General features: G+C 41.1%; 1 protein-coding gene across 1 annotated transcript in view; it reads left to right on the top strand.

Moving 5' to 3' along the window:
• fbxl17 (F-box and leucine-rich repeat protein 17) overlaps window positions 1-16,925 on the top strand; it is a 207,662-nt gene that overhangs the window by 3,202 nt on the left and 187,535 nt on the right. The window contains exon 6 of the mRNA XM_068311194.1: window positions 25-156. Within this exon, the coding sequence (XP_068167295.1) occupies window positions 25-156 (132 nt within the window). The remainder of the gene's footprint in view (window positions 1-24; window positions 157-16,925) is intronic.

Raw genomic sequence — 16,925 nt, 5'->3', positions numbered from 1 at the left:
ATATTCCTCTTTTTTGGCTCTAAGTTGGGAGAGCACTGCAGTGAACTAAAGGACCTCCACTTGGGTCAGTGCTACAGCATCACAGATGAAGGCATGGTGGCTTTGGCTAGAGGATGCCGTAAACTGCAGAGACTCTACTTGCAAGAGAACAAACTGGTTAGTCCCAAAGCTCTGGTGGCGTGTTTATACCTTTTCTCAGTTGCTTTTTGTGGAATTTGTATATGTGCAATACTTTTGTTTCTCTATTTGGCAGTGAGGATTTTCAGTTGAGCAGTTATCTCATATGAAGGGCAAGATGTACAATTTTATGCTATGAAGCTACTAATAATAAGAGTTATGCACTTTGGCCTTATTTCGTATTTCTTGACCTATTACTATTGGTCACTATAATATAAGAGTTTAATGGTTCATGCATGAATGCCACCCAAATCCACGTTTGAATAAGTGCACCACCAGCCTGATGGTTTGCCTGCCAACACCTACATTGTTATACAGATTTTTTATTTAATCTCTTTCTAATTCACCACTTGGAATCAGGTGTTTTCAAAAACAGTCCCTCTGTTGTTTTGCTCTGTTCTCCTTCTTTCACACACTTGTGCTGGGTATGCAAATGTCTGTGACAGCCGTAAGTAGGTAGTACTTTTGTTGTCATAGTTTGTTGATATAGCCTCTGGCAAACACAACAACTCATGGCAAGTGCATGATATGCACCTTATACTTAAAATGTACAATCCTTTGATTCCGATCTTAAACCTGGTCTCAATATTGAAACTAGAGTGTTTGTATTCACTTTAAATACCTTCAACATTTTGAAATTGAAAGCTAATTTTTATATTTATTATACATTTGTCACAAGATTAACGCCATGTTGATTTGAACGCAAGCACTGTATGTACATGTGTAATTATTAGTTTCTGACAAATGGATTGATCAGTGTAACCACAGCTGGGTTTGGTTCATTTATCATAAGCATGGCTTGACCTCCTCCCCATCATAAATTATTTTAATACACTGCCCGGCCAAAAAAAAAGTCACCGTTTGGGTTTCAATAAGCAAATTGCGGTGTTATGATCAGGGGTTGCTTCGGTTGGTCAAGTCTAGGCTCAGCAATATTATTCAGCAAAAAAATTAAGTCAGTTGAGTATATAATTTGTACTGAGTGACCAGGCTATCCCATAAATTGATTTTTTCTCCCGGATGGCACGATCATATTCCAGGACAACAATGCCAAAATTTATCGGACTCTAATTGTGAAAGAGTAGTCCAGGGAGCGTGAGGAATCATTTTGACACATCAATTGGCCCCCACAGTCCTGAGCTTAACCCCATTCAAAGTCTATGCGATGTGCTGGAGAAGACTCCTATCGTCAATACCAGAACTCAGCCAAAAATTAATGCAATTCTGGACAGAAATAAATGCTGTGACGTAGTACGAGGTTGTCGAAACAATGCTGCGGCAAATGCGCACCGCAATCAAAGCTACAGGCAGTCCCACGAAATATTAGAGTGTGTGATTTCATTTTGGGCCGGGCAATGTATGAACATCAGATGGATGAGGAAGTGACAACATACCTGAAATAACACTAGATGTCACTGTTTTACAATTTCACCTCTATAATGCCACTTGCTGAGTTGTGTGTTTTTCCTAAACACAAATCTTTCTATAAATTGGTATTGGATTCTGAAGTAGAATATAAATATCAACATCTCAACGTTTTTATTAAAATTTTTAATTTTTCTATTCTGTCCGACTAATATATCTTTTGTTGTTAACAATAGCTTTTGTCAAAACGCCATTCATCAACCTAATAGAATATTAAATTAGCAATTACCTCTTGGTGAGAGATTGACATTTATACTGATAATATTTCAGCACCACACTATCATTTTTCAGACCTGAGTTTGGTACAGTTGTTTTAGTTTTTTGTTACTTGAACAGAGACCAATGTGCTGAGAGTCTATGAGAATTGTTATGTCTACACGCTCTGGCTGCTTGGCCAAAAACTGTCCACGGGTTTATCAGGAATCCAGATAACTGAGAGTAGTAACCCCTTTTTTTCCATAAGGGACATTTATTCTCAGCGATCAGAAACACTTCCTAAGGCTGTCTCTCTCTTGATGTTTGAGAAAAAAGATCTTGCTTTGTTTAAAATTTGGCTGCAGGTAAAATTTGGCTCCTCCTCTTCCTCATCCTCCTTACTTTATTATTTTTGTCCTGTGCTAACATATATAAAATTAATTTTTCTTCATTTACCTCTCTTGTCATTGTTGTGGTTTCAACTCCACTCTTTTTTCCCAGCAATATCAAACCTTTTTTGCTCGTCCTGTCAGTCTATTCTTATTTAGCTAACTGAGATCGTCTTGTTGTAGACTGTGGTGACGGTCATGGAGTAGAGACGGGTATGGGACTGTTCTGATCCCGGTCACATTGTCCAAGTCACTGCAAAAAGAGACTAATGGGATGGTGCACGACTTTTTGTCACGATTATCATACTGAAGGGCGCAACAGCTTTATTTAAAAACAAATGATGGTTTAAAGTTACAATTGCAATGCTGAGGATGTCTCTGAATTTTGTTTACAGTTGAGAAATTGATAACTACTGTTTCATTGCTTGTTAGCTTGAGGCCAGATCAGCCCAAGGCCACAGATAACCCTGGGCTAAGAGTGTGTTTTATGAAAAGCAGGTGACTCTGGTGTCTCTGAGCTACACTTTTTTTTGACACCTACCCTGCATTCTTTATTGGCGTTCATCCAGTATTTATACCACAGTTGGTTATATTGCACCAGTTGCCTTTCAAGGCTTGTTTTCATCTTCTGAAGTGTTTTCTTCTCTCCCCTATTCATATTCTGTTCTCTTCTACCACCTCGAAGGGCAAAGGCTCTGAGAATAGCAAATTCCCCATTTCCTCATCCCAATTCAATTTGCCGTAGGGGGGGAGAGAGAGAGAAAGCCCTGAAAGTTTAACTCAGCGTTCAGTCAGTTTTGTAGAGAAACTGATGGACCAACTCTAGGCTGAAAAACCTCTCGTCTCCCATCTTTCCATGTCTGTAACTCTGCTCCAGCTTTTCCTTCAGTTAAATGCACACAGCTATCTGCAATTATTTTTTGCTTTGGAAGCACTTTAGTACATTCTTTAAAAAATTATCTGCTCTCCTGTCTTGTTAAAATCAAAGAATGTGCGCTAAATGTTCCAACGATGTGATAGGAATGTTCTTCTCAAAGACATTGTATCTACTGTACCTACACATTCACTCGATTTCACACACATACATTTCCAAACTCTTATTATTTACAGTTTTAATTAGTGCAAAATGTAGGAAATGTAAGTGGAATGGAAGATGACCTAACATAGATTACTACGCGCCCTCAATTTAAGTGCAATTACCACTCTGCATGTACAATCAGAGCTTCCCTCCTCAGCTTTCATCACGTATCCCAGCTCTCTCACTCAGGCGTCTGGGATGGGAGGAATGTGTTCCTCTGTGGAGCAACATGAAACAATGGAAAAAATATGCTGTCAGGGTGAAGGGTGTTTCTTGGCCAACGGTCAGTGGAGGAGGGCCTCTTCTGTCACTCTGGACGTTTAGCTTGTCAGTAGTCTGGTTCTTGTTGGTAGGAACAACAGTAAGGCTCCGTGGATCCAATAAACGTACCCACAGATTAAACTGTGTTGACACTGGTGGGTTCAATTAGCAGGACTATCGAGAAGCAAAGACAAAGGAAGTGATAATGATAGCTGTCAGTTATTATGGGATAGACCTTTTGACACACGCACGCACACACGCATGCATGCACGCACACACGCACGCACACACACACACACACACACACACACACACACACACACATACACACACACACACACACACACACACACACACACACACACACAAGAGAACAGATGAACTGAATAGCTGCCAGCTGTACTGGAACCTCCCCTGGAAACTTAACTCAGGTATTTGTGTAATTAGGGATAAATAGAGCCACTCTGAACATACCCAGTCACACACACACACACACACACACACACACACACACACACACACACACACACACACACACACACACACACACACACACACACACACACACACACACACACACACACACACACACACACACACACATATGCACCCATACTCACGTCCATCTCACTAATCCCCTCCACTCTTCATAGACAGGAGTTGAGACTTTCAGGGTTTTGACTGATGCCGTTAGTCAGTTTAACTGCAAATGGATCTGGATTATGTCTGTCAGACTCAAGGAACACTCCATTCTCATCCAGACTTTCCATGCATTCATTTTGTTAAAAAGTCTCTTTATTTTTCTCTCACTGCCAATTTGTATTTGAATCTCAGTTTAATTTAGGAGTCAGCCATATGTAGGGTGGAGATTAAATTTACTGTAACAAACTGTGGAGCGACAAGGGTGTAATTGATCTACTTGTATCCCACAGTCTTACATCCTCTTTTCTCTTCCACTTTCTTTTAATGTAAAACAGATTACTTTCCTTCGTTCCCAATCTTACATCCCTTGTTTTTCCCTCCGATGGTATTCTTCTTTTATGAGTACAGTATATCTTTGTTGTTGTGATCCTCATTATAATAAACAATCTCAAGGGAAAAGATACAATAATTAGTAATAAATTAACGTGAAAATGAATCAGAAACACTTCAGGAAATAGTCTGGTTGCATAAAAGAAACCTGTGTCTGATTTGACCAGCTTTGGTTTCAAAATTCCCACTAACCAGTCAACAAGTACGAGTAAACGCCTGTCAATTAAAATAAATAAAAGGTCAGCCACTGTCTGCTTGTTGATGAACAGGAGTGCTTTTAAAAGTATCTTTCATCACTGCTCTGGAGAAATTGATTGACCATATTTTATTTTGCATCAACTCTGCACATTGTGGAATCATGGAACATATTGAGTTAAGTACAATTTCACATACTGTAACGTACAAAGTGTAGTTGGTAGTAACGTTGTCTCACAGTGAGAAGGTCCGGGGTTAAAATCCACCTGAAGATCTGTGACTTTGTCTTGAGAGTATGCGGATTTTCCCTGCATGTCTGTGGATTCCCTCGTGGTTCTCCAACCTCATCCCCAAACCAAAAAAACATTCAGTAAAGACGGACTGGAGACCCCAAATGGCTCTTAGTTGTGAATGTGAGTGTGATTGTTTAGGTGTCTAAACACTTTGACTGAGACAAATTAATCCAGTGTCTAATCTATTATTAAGTTATTGTTTGAAAAATCGTTTGACCCCTGTTAATTGTTAGTTCCAGCCCTAACTGTGCCTGACTCATTACAAATAGGGCTCGAGGATAGTTTTGCTAAATAATTAACTGCTCCGAATATATTTTGTAAAACTTTTAGGCTCACCATTACCACTGCTTGCATTCTCAGTATGTAGTCCAAGCTAACGGCACATTCCTCTCCAATATCCTCCCCTTCATTGCTCTTTTGAAGATCCTTCGTATCGATCCGTGTCCCCAAAAAGCTTCCTCTGTGTGCGTGTTTGTATGTGTGTGTGTGGCGATTGCTGATCAGCCTTTGCCCAAAGAGTAATCAGATGTATTAATGAGCACCGACTTTAACTTGGACAGCTGGTTGCACTCAGACACAGACTTTATCGATATGCTCCCTTCACCATCTGCTCAAGAACAAAGTTTTCAGGTGGAGAGAAAAAATTAAAAGAAAATACAATTACTTTTTGGAAAGGTGATTCTGTTAAATTGGCCTTCAAAATCATATTTCACCTTGCCTTAATATTTTCTTTTGCAACTTGTTTATATCAGGAAAGTATTCGTCTGCAATATTAGGTTTCCTTGTTCCTTTCCTCCAACAAGTATATTAGTAAAATTATCCCCTGTGAAATAAACACAAAAAAAAGACCTTGATGTGGCCGGAAAACTCCCAGATTCCCTGTGTGCCTTATCCAAATAAATTATAGTGAGCTTGAAGAAAGAAAAAGACACACGCTGTAATCGAGAAGTGGATGAGCCAAAATAACTGGCTTTCAAGCATAGAATAGTGACAGAATGCCAAGTGTCTTTTGTTTGGTAGAGCAACAGTAGGGAGGGGGACCCGTTGGCGTTCCACTCAGTCATTTGAGGTGTAGTTGTAGAAGTAGATCAAGGAAATGGCGTGGCACTGTTTAACACGCGTACAGGTATCCGTATCATCCTCACAGCTGTGGTAACAGTGGTATTCAGTTTTTTAATTGAATTGAATTGAATTGAATTGAATTGAATTATATCATAGTTGAGGTCCTCATGTGGTGTTATGTAACCTTCTCTTAAACATTATTCACAATTTTGTCTATTTGCGAATGGATATAACTAGAAGACAAGAAGTAAAATCAGTGTGCTGCTAATTCAGCCACGGAAATCTTTTGTATGGCTGAGGTAGTCCTCAAAAAATCAAATACAAGATTAAAGGAGCCAAAGACAAAGTATTCATTAAACGATAGCTAGGAATTGGATATATTAAAGAGCATTGTGCAGAGGAGGTGGACTGTTTACTGTAAATTAAAGAGTCTTCTTCTTTTCCTTTCGGCTTTTCCCTTCAGGGGTCGCCACAGCGAATCAATTGCCTCCATCTAGCCCTGTCCTTTGAATCCTCTTCTCTCACACCAACTACCTTCATGTCCTCCATCATTACATCCATAAACCTCCTCTTTGGTCTTCATCTAGGCCTCCTGCCTGGCAGTTCAAAACTCAGCATCCGTCTACCAATATATTCACTATCTCTCCTCTGGACATGTCCAAACCATCTCAGTCTGGCCTCTCTGACTTTATCTCCAAAACTTCTAACATGTACTGTCCCTCCGATGTACTCATTGCTGATCCTATCCTTCCTGGTCACTCCCAGAGAGAACCTCAGCGTCTTCATCTCTGCTACCTTCAGCTCTGTCTCCTGTCTTTTCCTCAGTGACACTGTCTCTAGACCAAACAACATCGCTGGTCTCGCCACAGTTTTGCACACCTTTCCTTTCATTTTAGCTGAAACTCTTCTATCACACATCACAGCTGACACTTTTCTCCACCCATTCCATCCTGCCTGTACACGCTTCTTCACCTCTTTTCCACACTCTCCATTGCTCTGGACTGTTGACCCTAAGTACTTAAAATCCTCCACCTTCTTGATCTCTTCTCCCTGTAACCTCACTCTTCCACTTGGGTCCCTCTCATTCACACAAATGTACTCTGTCTTACTGTGGCTAACCTTCATTCCTCTCCTTTCCAGGACAAACCTCCACCTCTCTAGCTTCTCCTCCACCTGTTCCCTGCTCTCACTACAGATCACAATGTCATCTGCAAACATCATAGTCTATGGAGATTCCTGTCTAACCTCATCTGTCAGCCTGTCCATCACCATAGCGAACAAGAAGGGGCTCAGAGCTGTTCCCTGATGCAGTCCCATCTCCACCTTGAACTCCTCTGTCACACCTACAGCACACCTCACCAGTCTTACAGTCCTCATACATGTCCTGCACCGCTCTAACATACTTCTCTGCCACTCCAGACTTCCTCATACAATACCACAGTTGCTCTCTGGGCACCCTGTCATAAGCTTTCTCCAGATCTACAAAAACACAATGCAGCTCCCTCTGGCCTTCTCTGTACTTCTCTATCAACATCCTCAAAGCAAATACTGCATCTGTAGTACTCTTTTTTGGCATGAAACCATACTGCTGCTCACAAATGTTCACTTCTGCCCTTAGTCTAGCTTCCACTACTCTTTCCCATAACTTCATTGTATGGCTCATCAGCTTTATTCCTCTGTAGTTGCCACAACTCTGCACATCTCCCGTGTTCTTAAAAATGGGCACCAGCACACTTCTCCTCCATTCCTCAGGCATCTTCTCACTATCTAAGATCCTGTTGAACAACCCAGTCAGAAACTCTACTGCCACCTCTCCTAGACACTGTCAAACTTCTACAGGTATATCATCAGGACCGACGGCCTTTCCACTCTTCATCCTCTTCAGTTACCTCCTAACTTCATCCTGGCTAATCTTTGCTACATCCTGGTCCACAACAGTCACCTCTTCTAGTCTTTGTTCTCTCTCATTTTCCACGTTCATCAACTTTTCAAAGTACTCTTTCCATCTTCCCATCACACTACTGGCACCTGTCAATAGACTTCCATCTCTATCCTTAATCACCCTAGCCTGCTGCACGTCCTTCCCATCTCTATCTCTCTGTCTTGCCAACCTGTATAGATCAGTCTCTCCCTCCTTACTGTCCAACCTAGCATACAAGTCATCATAAGCTTCTTGTTTGGCCTTTGCTACCTCTACCTTCACCTTACGCTGCATCTCCCTGTACTCCTGTCTACTCTCCTCAGTCCTCAGTGTCCCACTTCCTCTTAGCTAACCTCTTTCTCTGTATACACTCCTGTACCTCCTCATTCCACCACCAAGTCTCCTTATCTACTTTCCTTCCAGATGACACACCAAGTACTCTCTTACCTGTCTCCCTGATCACATTAGCTGTAGTTTTCCAGTCATCTGGGAGCATCTCCTTGCCACCCAGAGCCTGTCTCAACTCCTTCTTAAAAGTCATGCAACAGTCTTCCTTTTTTAGCTTCCACCATTTCGTCTTCTGCTCTGTCTTTGTCCTCTTCATCTTCCTCACCACCAGAGTCATCCTACACACCACCATCCTATGCTGTTTGGCTGCACTCTCACCTACCACTACTTTGCAGTCACTGATCTCCTTCAGGTTACACCGTCTACACAAGAAGTAGTCTACCTGTGTGCTCCTACCACCAAGAGAGGTATTCACTACAGCCATTTTCATCCTTTTTGCAAAGTCAACTACCATCTGTCCTTCTGCGTTCCTCTCCTGGATACCAAACCTGCCCATCACCTCCTCATCACCTCTGTTATCTGCACCAACATGTCCATTGAAGTCTGCTCCAATGACAACTCTCTCACTTCTAGGCATGCTCTGCATCACTTCATCAAAGTCCGACCAGAATTTCTCCTTCTCCTCCAGCTCACATCCTACCTGTGGAGCATACCCTCTAACAACATTGAACATCACACCTTCTATTTCTAGCTTCAGACTCATCACTCTATCTGACACTCTTTTTACCTCCAGGACATTCCTAACAAACTCCTCCTTCAAGATAACTCCATTTCTCTTCCTATCTACACCATGATAGAACAACTTGAACCCTGCTCCTAAAGTTCGAGCCTTGCTACCTTTCCACCTGGTCTCCTGCACACACAGTATGTCTACCTTCCTCGTCTGCATCATGTCAACCAACTCTCTACCTTTTCCTGTCATAGTTCCAACATTCAATGTCCCTACTCTTAGTCCTATACTCTTGGCGCTCCTCTTCTCTTTCTTCGTGCGAACTCACTTTCCTCCTCTCCTTCTTCGACCAGCAGTAATCCAATTTCCACTGGCGCCCTGTCGGTCAACAGCGCCGATGGCGGTCGTTGTTAACCCGGGCCTCGACCGATCCGGTATGGAAGTCATAGGTTTGATTCGCATCTTTGATTTGGCAAAAGTTTTATGCCGGATGCCCTTCCTGACGCAACCCTCTGTATTTATCCGGGCTTGGGACCGGCACAATAAGACACTGGCTTGTGTCCTCTTGCGGCTACATTACTGTAAATTAAAGAGTACCAATAATAATATAATAATAATAATAATCTATACTTTAATTATCCCTCTTGGGGAAATTCTTTTTACACTCACACTCACACATGTATATAATAACAATAATTGTAAGTAATACAGTAATATAGCACCTGAAATCTGCATTATTGTTCAGTCGATCCTCCAATTCATTGGTATTTGGTTGACGCACCTCTGTTTGACCTGCAGAGGGTGTAGTAGGACTGGATAAGAGCAGCAACACAACAGAACGCAAAAGAAACAATAGGTCAGAGAGGTGGCCTTCCTCCTGACACTGACTGGACTCAGAAGGCATGGCCATTTATGTCTAATTAATTAATTCAATTAAACCTCAGTATTAAATGTAATACACATTTTTAAGTAACAATATTTTCCTCAATATTGTTTACATACTTTTAGCAAGTATGTAGAAATACATATTTCAACAAGAAAGTGTATTTATAAACCATTGATCGTATAGCTTTAATAGTTCTCTGAAGAAATGTAAGTGTGTGAAGTTGGTGTTGCTTTTTGCAACCTACATATCTTTTTGACCGGCACATAATTTGTCAAGGATTTGCAAGCTTTTGGAGAGAAAATAAGCACAGACTCAATTATCGTAGTGGCATCGTAGATCTCCTAGTAGCTTTCATTCCATTATGAATGAATCTTTTGCCTACAACTACCACAATACCAAGAAAAGCACTGAAGAATGTTAAGGTGAATACAACTTCCATTTCCATTTGCCTTCTGATCACTGCCTATGCCGGCTGCGTTCATGGAGGGACTGCAGCCTGATGGAGGGTAAAGCTCAAATATCCCACAGATATATTTTCCTATTTTTTTTTTACTTGAAAAATGTTCTACTTTGCGGTTGTGTAAAGTATATCCTGCCTTCCTAATAATTCACTGCTGTTTGATTTTATAAGGTGACAGAGGAATAGAAATGTTAGATGAAGTGAAAGAGGGGAATATGAGAGAGCTGAAGCTCAGTTAATCTATTAGTTCTTAAGCCTATATACAGCACTCATTTGAATATTTTAAATTTAAAAAATGTAATGGCCTGTTTATTGAACAATAAAAAAAAACTTTATTTCTGTTGTAACGTTTTTCAAAAAAATTCAGTGCAGTGTAGAAAATCAAATGACCAAAAACAGTCACTTGCCCAATAAAGGGTTAAATTTAATGGGCAGCTGTTAATAAATAATTTTTTGTGTTTTTGTTGTTTCCATTTTCCCTGGTGTCTGTAGGTGTAATAGAAAGGACATGTTTTGTCATTTTGGTTTTTGTGATAATTTTCATAAATGTTACATTGTTGACAAAAAGAATGTTTGACAACAGATGAATCGTTTAATGATGGTTCTCACACACACACACACACACACACACACACACACACACACACACACACACACACACACACACACACACACACACACACACACACACACACACACACACACACACACACACAACAAGTTGCCAATTTTCTTTTCTTGGTCTTTTGTTTTAGTAAATTTTGAGACTTTTGATGATGTCTTAAACTTTGTAATATTTTGATAAAAATTTTTGTGAGTTTTTGATTAATTGAAAGTTAATGGAAAATTGACACTGAATGACAATAACAGTTGTTTGCAGTGCTTTTGTGTTCATCTTTTGAGCGTGAATGTTGGAAAAGGTTTTCAAACAGCAATCCTTGAAGGCTCAGTCCTTCAAGAATGTATTGCTACAAGCTCAGAAACATTGTCTGAAATTATGCCGGTATAAAGAGATGATTTCATTTTGTACTAGACATTGCTCCTTGTAATTGGGGCTGTGTCACGACAGGTAACTGTTGAGATTCACTTGCCCATCATCTGCAGCAGATAAAAGGGAAACTGAGGGAGAAGGTCTGCCTATCCTCTTTAGCTACATTGAAACTCATTTTAGCCTCAAACTCCCAGTAATCATACCACCACACTCAATCCATAGCCTCCCCCCTTGATTTTGTTCTCTCCTTGCCTCTGTTACTCTCTCTTCCTGTTGTCTGTGATTGAGTGGCCAAAGCAGCACTAATCAACAACCTCATTAGTGATGGTTCATAAGAGGCAGAAAAGTGCATCTGTATGAATATCTGTGTGTTTTGGATGTTATTTGTGTTTGTGTGCCTCATTCCCTCAACATTTCTGCTGTTCGTTACGCTGCCACATCTAGACATCACCCTTCTGCCTCCTCCTATGATGCATTTGGGGCCAGTGATGGCAGGAGCAGTTCAATACTTGGGGTAATGAATGTGTTTAATAAGCACAGTGGGTCGATGGGCTTAATGAAGGTGTGACAGAGGATGGGCCCTGAGAATACTGTTGTAACAAGACTCTAACGAGCCTCTGGGGTTAAGGAGAGCAAGCTATCATCTAGATTCACTCACCTGTACAGTCTGTGTCTGCCGCTTTTCTTTTTGTCCCCTTCCTCCAACTTTTGTGCTCAGCCTTTGCTTTCCTTCTGCTTTTGTTTTGTAAAGTACCTTTGTTTGCCCCTTTGTTGCAGTGATTGGCTAGTTGCCATCCACGGGCCACATCCGGACCGCCTTAGCTTCTCAGAATGAATCAAGTCTGAAAGTGAAAGCATCCAACATCACTCACAAGTTTAATCGGGCCGGTCTGTCTTTGAGGGCGATCACCAGTTATCTTATGAACCTCTGGCAGAGGCCCAAAGATCGCTCACGATGCAAAGTTCACTTTTTTTTTCCCAATCAGACTATTCTTTACCTCCACTGTCTCCTCCCAGTGTGATGTTTTTATTCCCATCAGCTCCTGTTCCATCTGTTTACTGCATGTTGTCTTTCAAATGCCAAATGCCTACATTATATTATTATCTGTAATTAAGCTGTGTGAGGATTGTTGAAAGCAATTGCCAAATTGACTGTAGATTATTAGTGAAAACAAACAAAATACTATATAAATTGTGGAAAAGACTACAGCAGTGACTTCAAAACTTGTTGGACTGGCAGTACATGAAGGTGAGTCAGTTTATTTAGCATCAGGGTCAACTTTTTTTGCGATTATAAATACATTCCAGCTGTTATTACATGCTTTTCCAATTGTTGAGTAGTGTTTGCATTGCTGGTCATAATGTACGATAAAATGTGAAAACATTTAATTATGTAATTGTGAAAACATTTAATTATGTAGTTAATAGAATGATTAAGTCTTTCTTCATTACTTCTTCATGACTAGCAACCAAACAGAAGTTATGTTCATTTTTATAATTTTTGTGAAATAAAGGAAACATTTGTGAAGCCGTACAAAAAAATTCACTTCAAACTATTTTTGGCAACCCCCACCCTCCCATGCAGTTGCCTCTCCACGCCACCCTGTTCTAGCATTGACAAGGAGCGATTGCTTTTTCTCTCTCTGCATTACCATTACAGTATTTTGTTATAGGAAAAGTGTGACTTCCTGACTTCCTGAACCGCACATTTTTTTGCCCTGGCATTGCTGGAGTGCAACACCAATGAGAAATAGTGCAGAGACAAGCAATCGATTAATGGTGCACTTAGCTTGGCTAATTAACAGCTATGCAGAGGTGGAGAAAGCACCAGGCAGCATTGAGGAGGTCTCCGAGACCTCAGATAACCTTTGGAGCAGAGATCAGTCTATGTTTTGTATCACATTCTGCAGATTTTAGCAACATCATCGGCAGATTGGACATTGCTTTGCTTGTACTTCATAACTAGGGGGCTAGCAGAGGTTTTTCAACTGCAAAAGAAAGCAACACATTTCGACAGGGGTTTCAGTAGATGGTTTGGGATTGCCTGATTGGGGCCGGGTTCACCGGGTTCTCTGGCTCCCTCCCACCTTCAAAAAGATGCGGCTTAGGTGAATTACTCACACTAAATTGTCAGTAGGTTTGAGTGTGAATGTGTGCGTTTGTTTGTGTTTCATGAAACCTTGTGATGAGCTTGCATTTCATTCGGGGATTACCCTACCTTTCTCCAGTAGTCAGCTGTGATTGGCTGTGTAGACCCATCGTCTCGGCGAATAAACGAGACAATTTCAATCATCTCTTCTACAGAAAAATAGATGGATATCCACATTTCCACTTTGTTGTCTCTTATTTATCTTTTTTGTTCCTTTCGTTCCTGTCCGTCAAACTTTCTTCACTCCCTTGGGAGTTAGAGTGACAAAAACAACAGATTTTACCGTCACCTAACTCTCCACACCCTGTTTTTCTTCTACCCTCTTTGGTGAAGCCACATTCTTACCTCAAAGGTGACTCTCACTGAGTCAAATTTACTCTCAATTAACAAGTGTTTTTGGAGGAAAATTTGCACGCTTCAGAGGACACTAGCTGGCTGGCTGGATGGCTGGCTGACTGGCTGGCTGACTGGCTGGCTGACTGCACCTGACTTCGTTGTGTATTTTGGGGCACACAAGGTATGTTTTGTGTGATTTGTTGAGTGAAGGGAGCTGATTTGCATTTAGATAAATCCTTGTGGATGTATTGTCATTGAGCTGCAGGGGCTAAATCCAGTGTCCCCCTATGGAGGAACTACTACCTGCACTGATGAGTGTGTACGTGTGTGTGTGTGTGTGTGTGAGAGAGAGTGTTTGTGTGTGTGCATACACATGTGACCCACCACTAGACAGACGTGAAGGGATGAATGTATGCGTCACAATTAGAAACACAGGTGTGTGTGTGTGTGTGTGTGTGTGTGTGTGTTTATCTCTACTTGCACAGGACTACACTTATGACAAAGGGCTGACTCCACCCTACCGGTAGAAGTAAAGTCCTGCTTATGGTGCAGCTGCTCATTTTTAACATCTGTCTTTCATCACTTCCAATTAAAGCAGACACCCCCAGCTGCATATGAAACACACAGCAATGAGTGGTACGTGTCCCGAGAAGCTGACAGTTTTCATTAGTTCTTTCTGATTATAAAGCAACAGCCCCGCTCGTAGCCGGCTTAAATCAGCTGTCACATTAATGTAAGTTAACTGCTGGGAGTTCAACATCGGATTTGTTTCCATTCTTTACACTTTTTTACGCATATAGTTTTATATACATTAGATTGCTCAAAAACTGTCAAATTTAATACAAAAAATATAAACTTGCAAAACACGAGGTAAAGTCACTGAAAGGATTCTTAGTTGCTCTAACTATCTCAAGTTATCAGAGAAACAAACTGAGGGCACTTTGGCAGAAAATACCTAAAAAATTTTAATTTGTTGTTTTTCTAGCCTTTGCAACGAGGGCTGCAGTGCCATTGTTTTCCCTTAGTTTTCATCTTTCAACTCCACATTCATAATTACTACTGATCAGTAACCAAGGTTTAAGAAGAGATCAATTTAGCAAAAGCAGCATCGTCATCCGGTGCTTGATCACTTGTTGTTGATGTTGGTGTTTATTAAGGCTGACGCGGTTCAGTGCTTTAGGCCTGCTGATGGATCGGCAGAGGCGGAGGCAACCGCTGGTGATTGACAGTCAGGGCTGTGTGTGGGCAGATGGGCTCGAGTGGCTGTAAATATGAAGCCTGTGTGACAGGTGAAGGTCAGTGGAATGGGAGGTAGGGAAGCAGCTGAGCCAGGTGGGAATGTGTGTGTGTGTGTGTGTGTGTGTGTGTGTGTGTGTGTGTGTGTGTGTGTGTGCGTGTGCGTGCGCAAGCACGCACAAGGAAGCTTGCTAACATGGCATGTGTGTGTTTTTGTGTGACAGTTCATCTCATATTATTGAAGAAAAACTTTTATTATAATTTGTATTATTTTGAGTTGTTAAACTGATCAGCCCCCTTCGACTATCTCTTAAAAAGGAAATTAAATTCAGTAAACACTTTGCGTCGTTATTTCCCATACTTTTCTCCGTTGATCTGCCTCTCCTCCATTGTAATTCCCTGTCTTCCATGAATTCCACTGTTGTTTTCCCATGTCTGCTGGAGCAGTGCCAGGTTAGGGTCAGTACCATGGCTCACACAGCCACATGCACACACACACACACACACACACACACACACACACACACACACACACACACACACACACACACACACACACACTCACACACACACACACACACACACACACACACACACACACACACACACACACACACACACACACACACACACTGATATTTTCCCCTTTAGTATGTGGGGTACCACAAGAATTTGCCGGTGGATGTCAGTGATGACTGCAGTGGGCCGATCTGAACTAAAGGGAATTGTCTGCACTGCATGAGGTCAGGGGAAACCTTATTTCCTCCTTTCACACGATTGTCTCAAGGGAAGGTGATTAAGTTAGAATTCTGACCTTTGTAGTAATTTTCTCTTACGCTCCATTGTAGAGTTTGGCAACCTGTGGATAAAGAACTGTTATTGTGGTTGTTTTTGATGTAAAGTCAGGTGAATCCATTTGATTCGGTGAATCCATTTGGTTACACCAAAAAAACAACACGAAAATGGAGACTGTGTTTGGTTGGTTTTCTAAAATGCAATGCCTCAGTGGGATATTGTGTTTTTTTTAATGACATTTCTGTATTTGTTTAAAAGACAATCTGCTGCGGACAAATAAATTGCACACAGTCTGTGTGTCTAGTAAGTCTACCTTTATTGGAAATTTAAATTGGTAGTATGTGGAACACGGTAAACAACTGTGATGCAACACGAGCAAGGCACTGGGGCTGCAAAAGAAAAGCTGGAAAACAAACTTGCAGAACTGGTGATGCTTAAAAATTTTGCTGAGACTCTAGAAAGCTTTTTGAAAAGATCAACAGAACTTTTCACTAAGAATATGTCCTCTGAAAAATACAAAGTACTTTGCCAGGTAAAAAACCTTTAATCCCAAACTAATCTGACACGAAAAAACCACATTACAAATCACACTTTAACTAATTTCTTCATCAGACTAGTACTGTAGTACTTTGTGAATGTTGACTAGTGGTACCTTTTGAACACTACAGGTCATAGAGGTGTTGGCGTGTGGTTTATATATTGTTATAGCACAGTGTTATATAACGTGTAGAGGCTTCCTTTTTACTTTGTCAGCTGACGCTATACGAGAGGACAGGGGTGAGTTTGCTGACTGAGGAAATTAAAGTTCCCCACTCCTGTATGGGATTCAGCAAGATCAGGTAGACCCATTCATGGCTCTGTGTATGTGTGTGTATGTGTGTGTATGTGTGTGTGTGTGTGTGTGTGTGTGTGTGTGTGTGTGTGTGTGTGTGTGTGTGTGTGTGTGTGAATACGTTCAGTCTCTACCTATCTTTTTATTTTACTTCCCTTACCTCCTCCCCTCATCTCTCCTCTCTGTCTTTCTCT

The sequence above is a fragment of the Antennarius striatus genome, chromosome 3 (assembly GCF_040054535.1).
Source record: "Antennarius striatus isolate MH-2024 chromosome 3, ASM4005453v1, whole genome shotgun sequence".
Lineage (NCBI taxonomy): Eukaryota > Metazoa > Chordata > Actinopteri > Lophiiformes > Antennariidae > Antennarius > Antennarius striatus.
The sequence above is the reverse complement of the archived record's forward strand: the minus strand, read 5'-3'. Positions and strand labels throughout refer to the sequence as shown.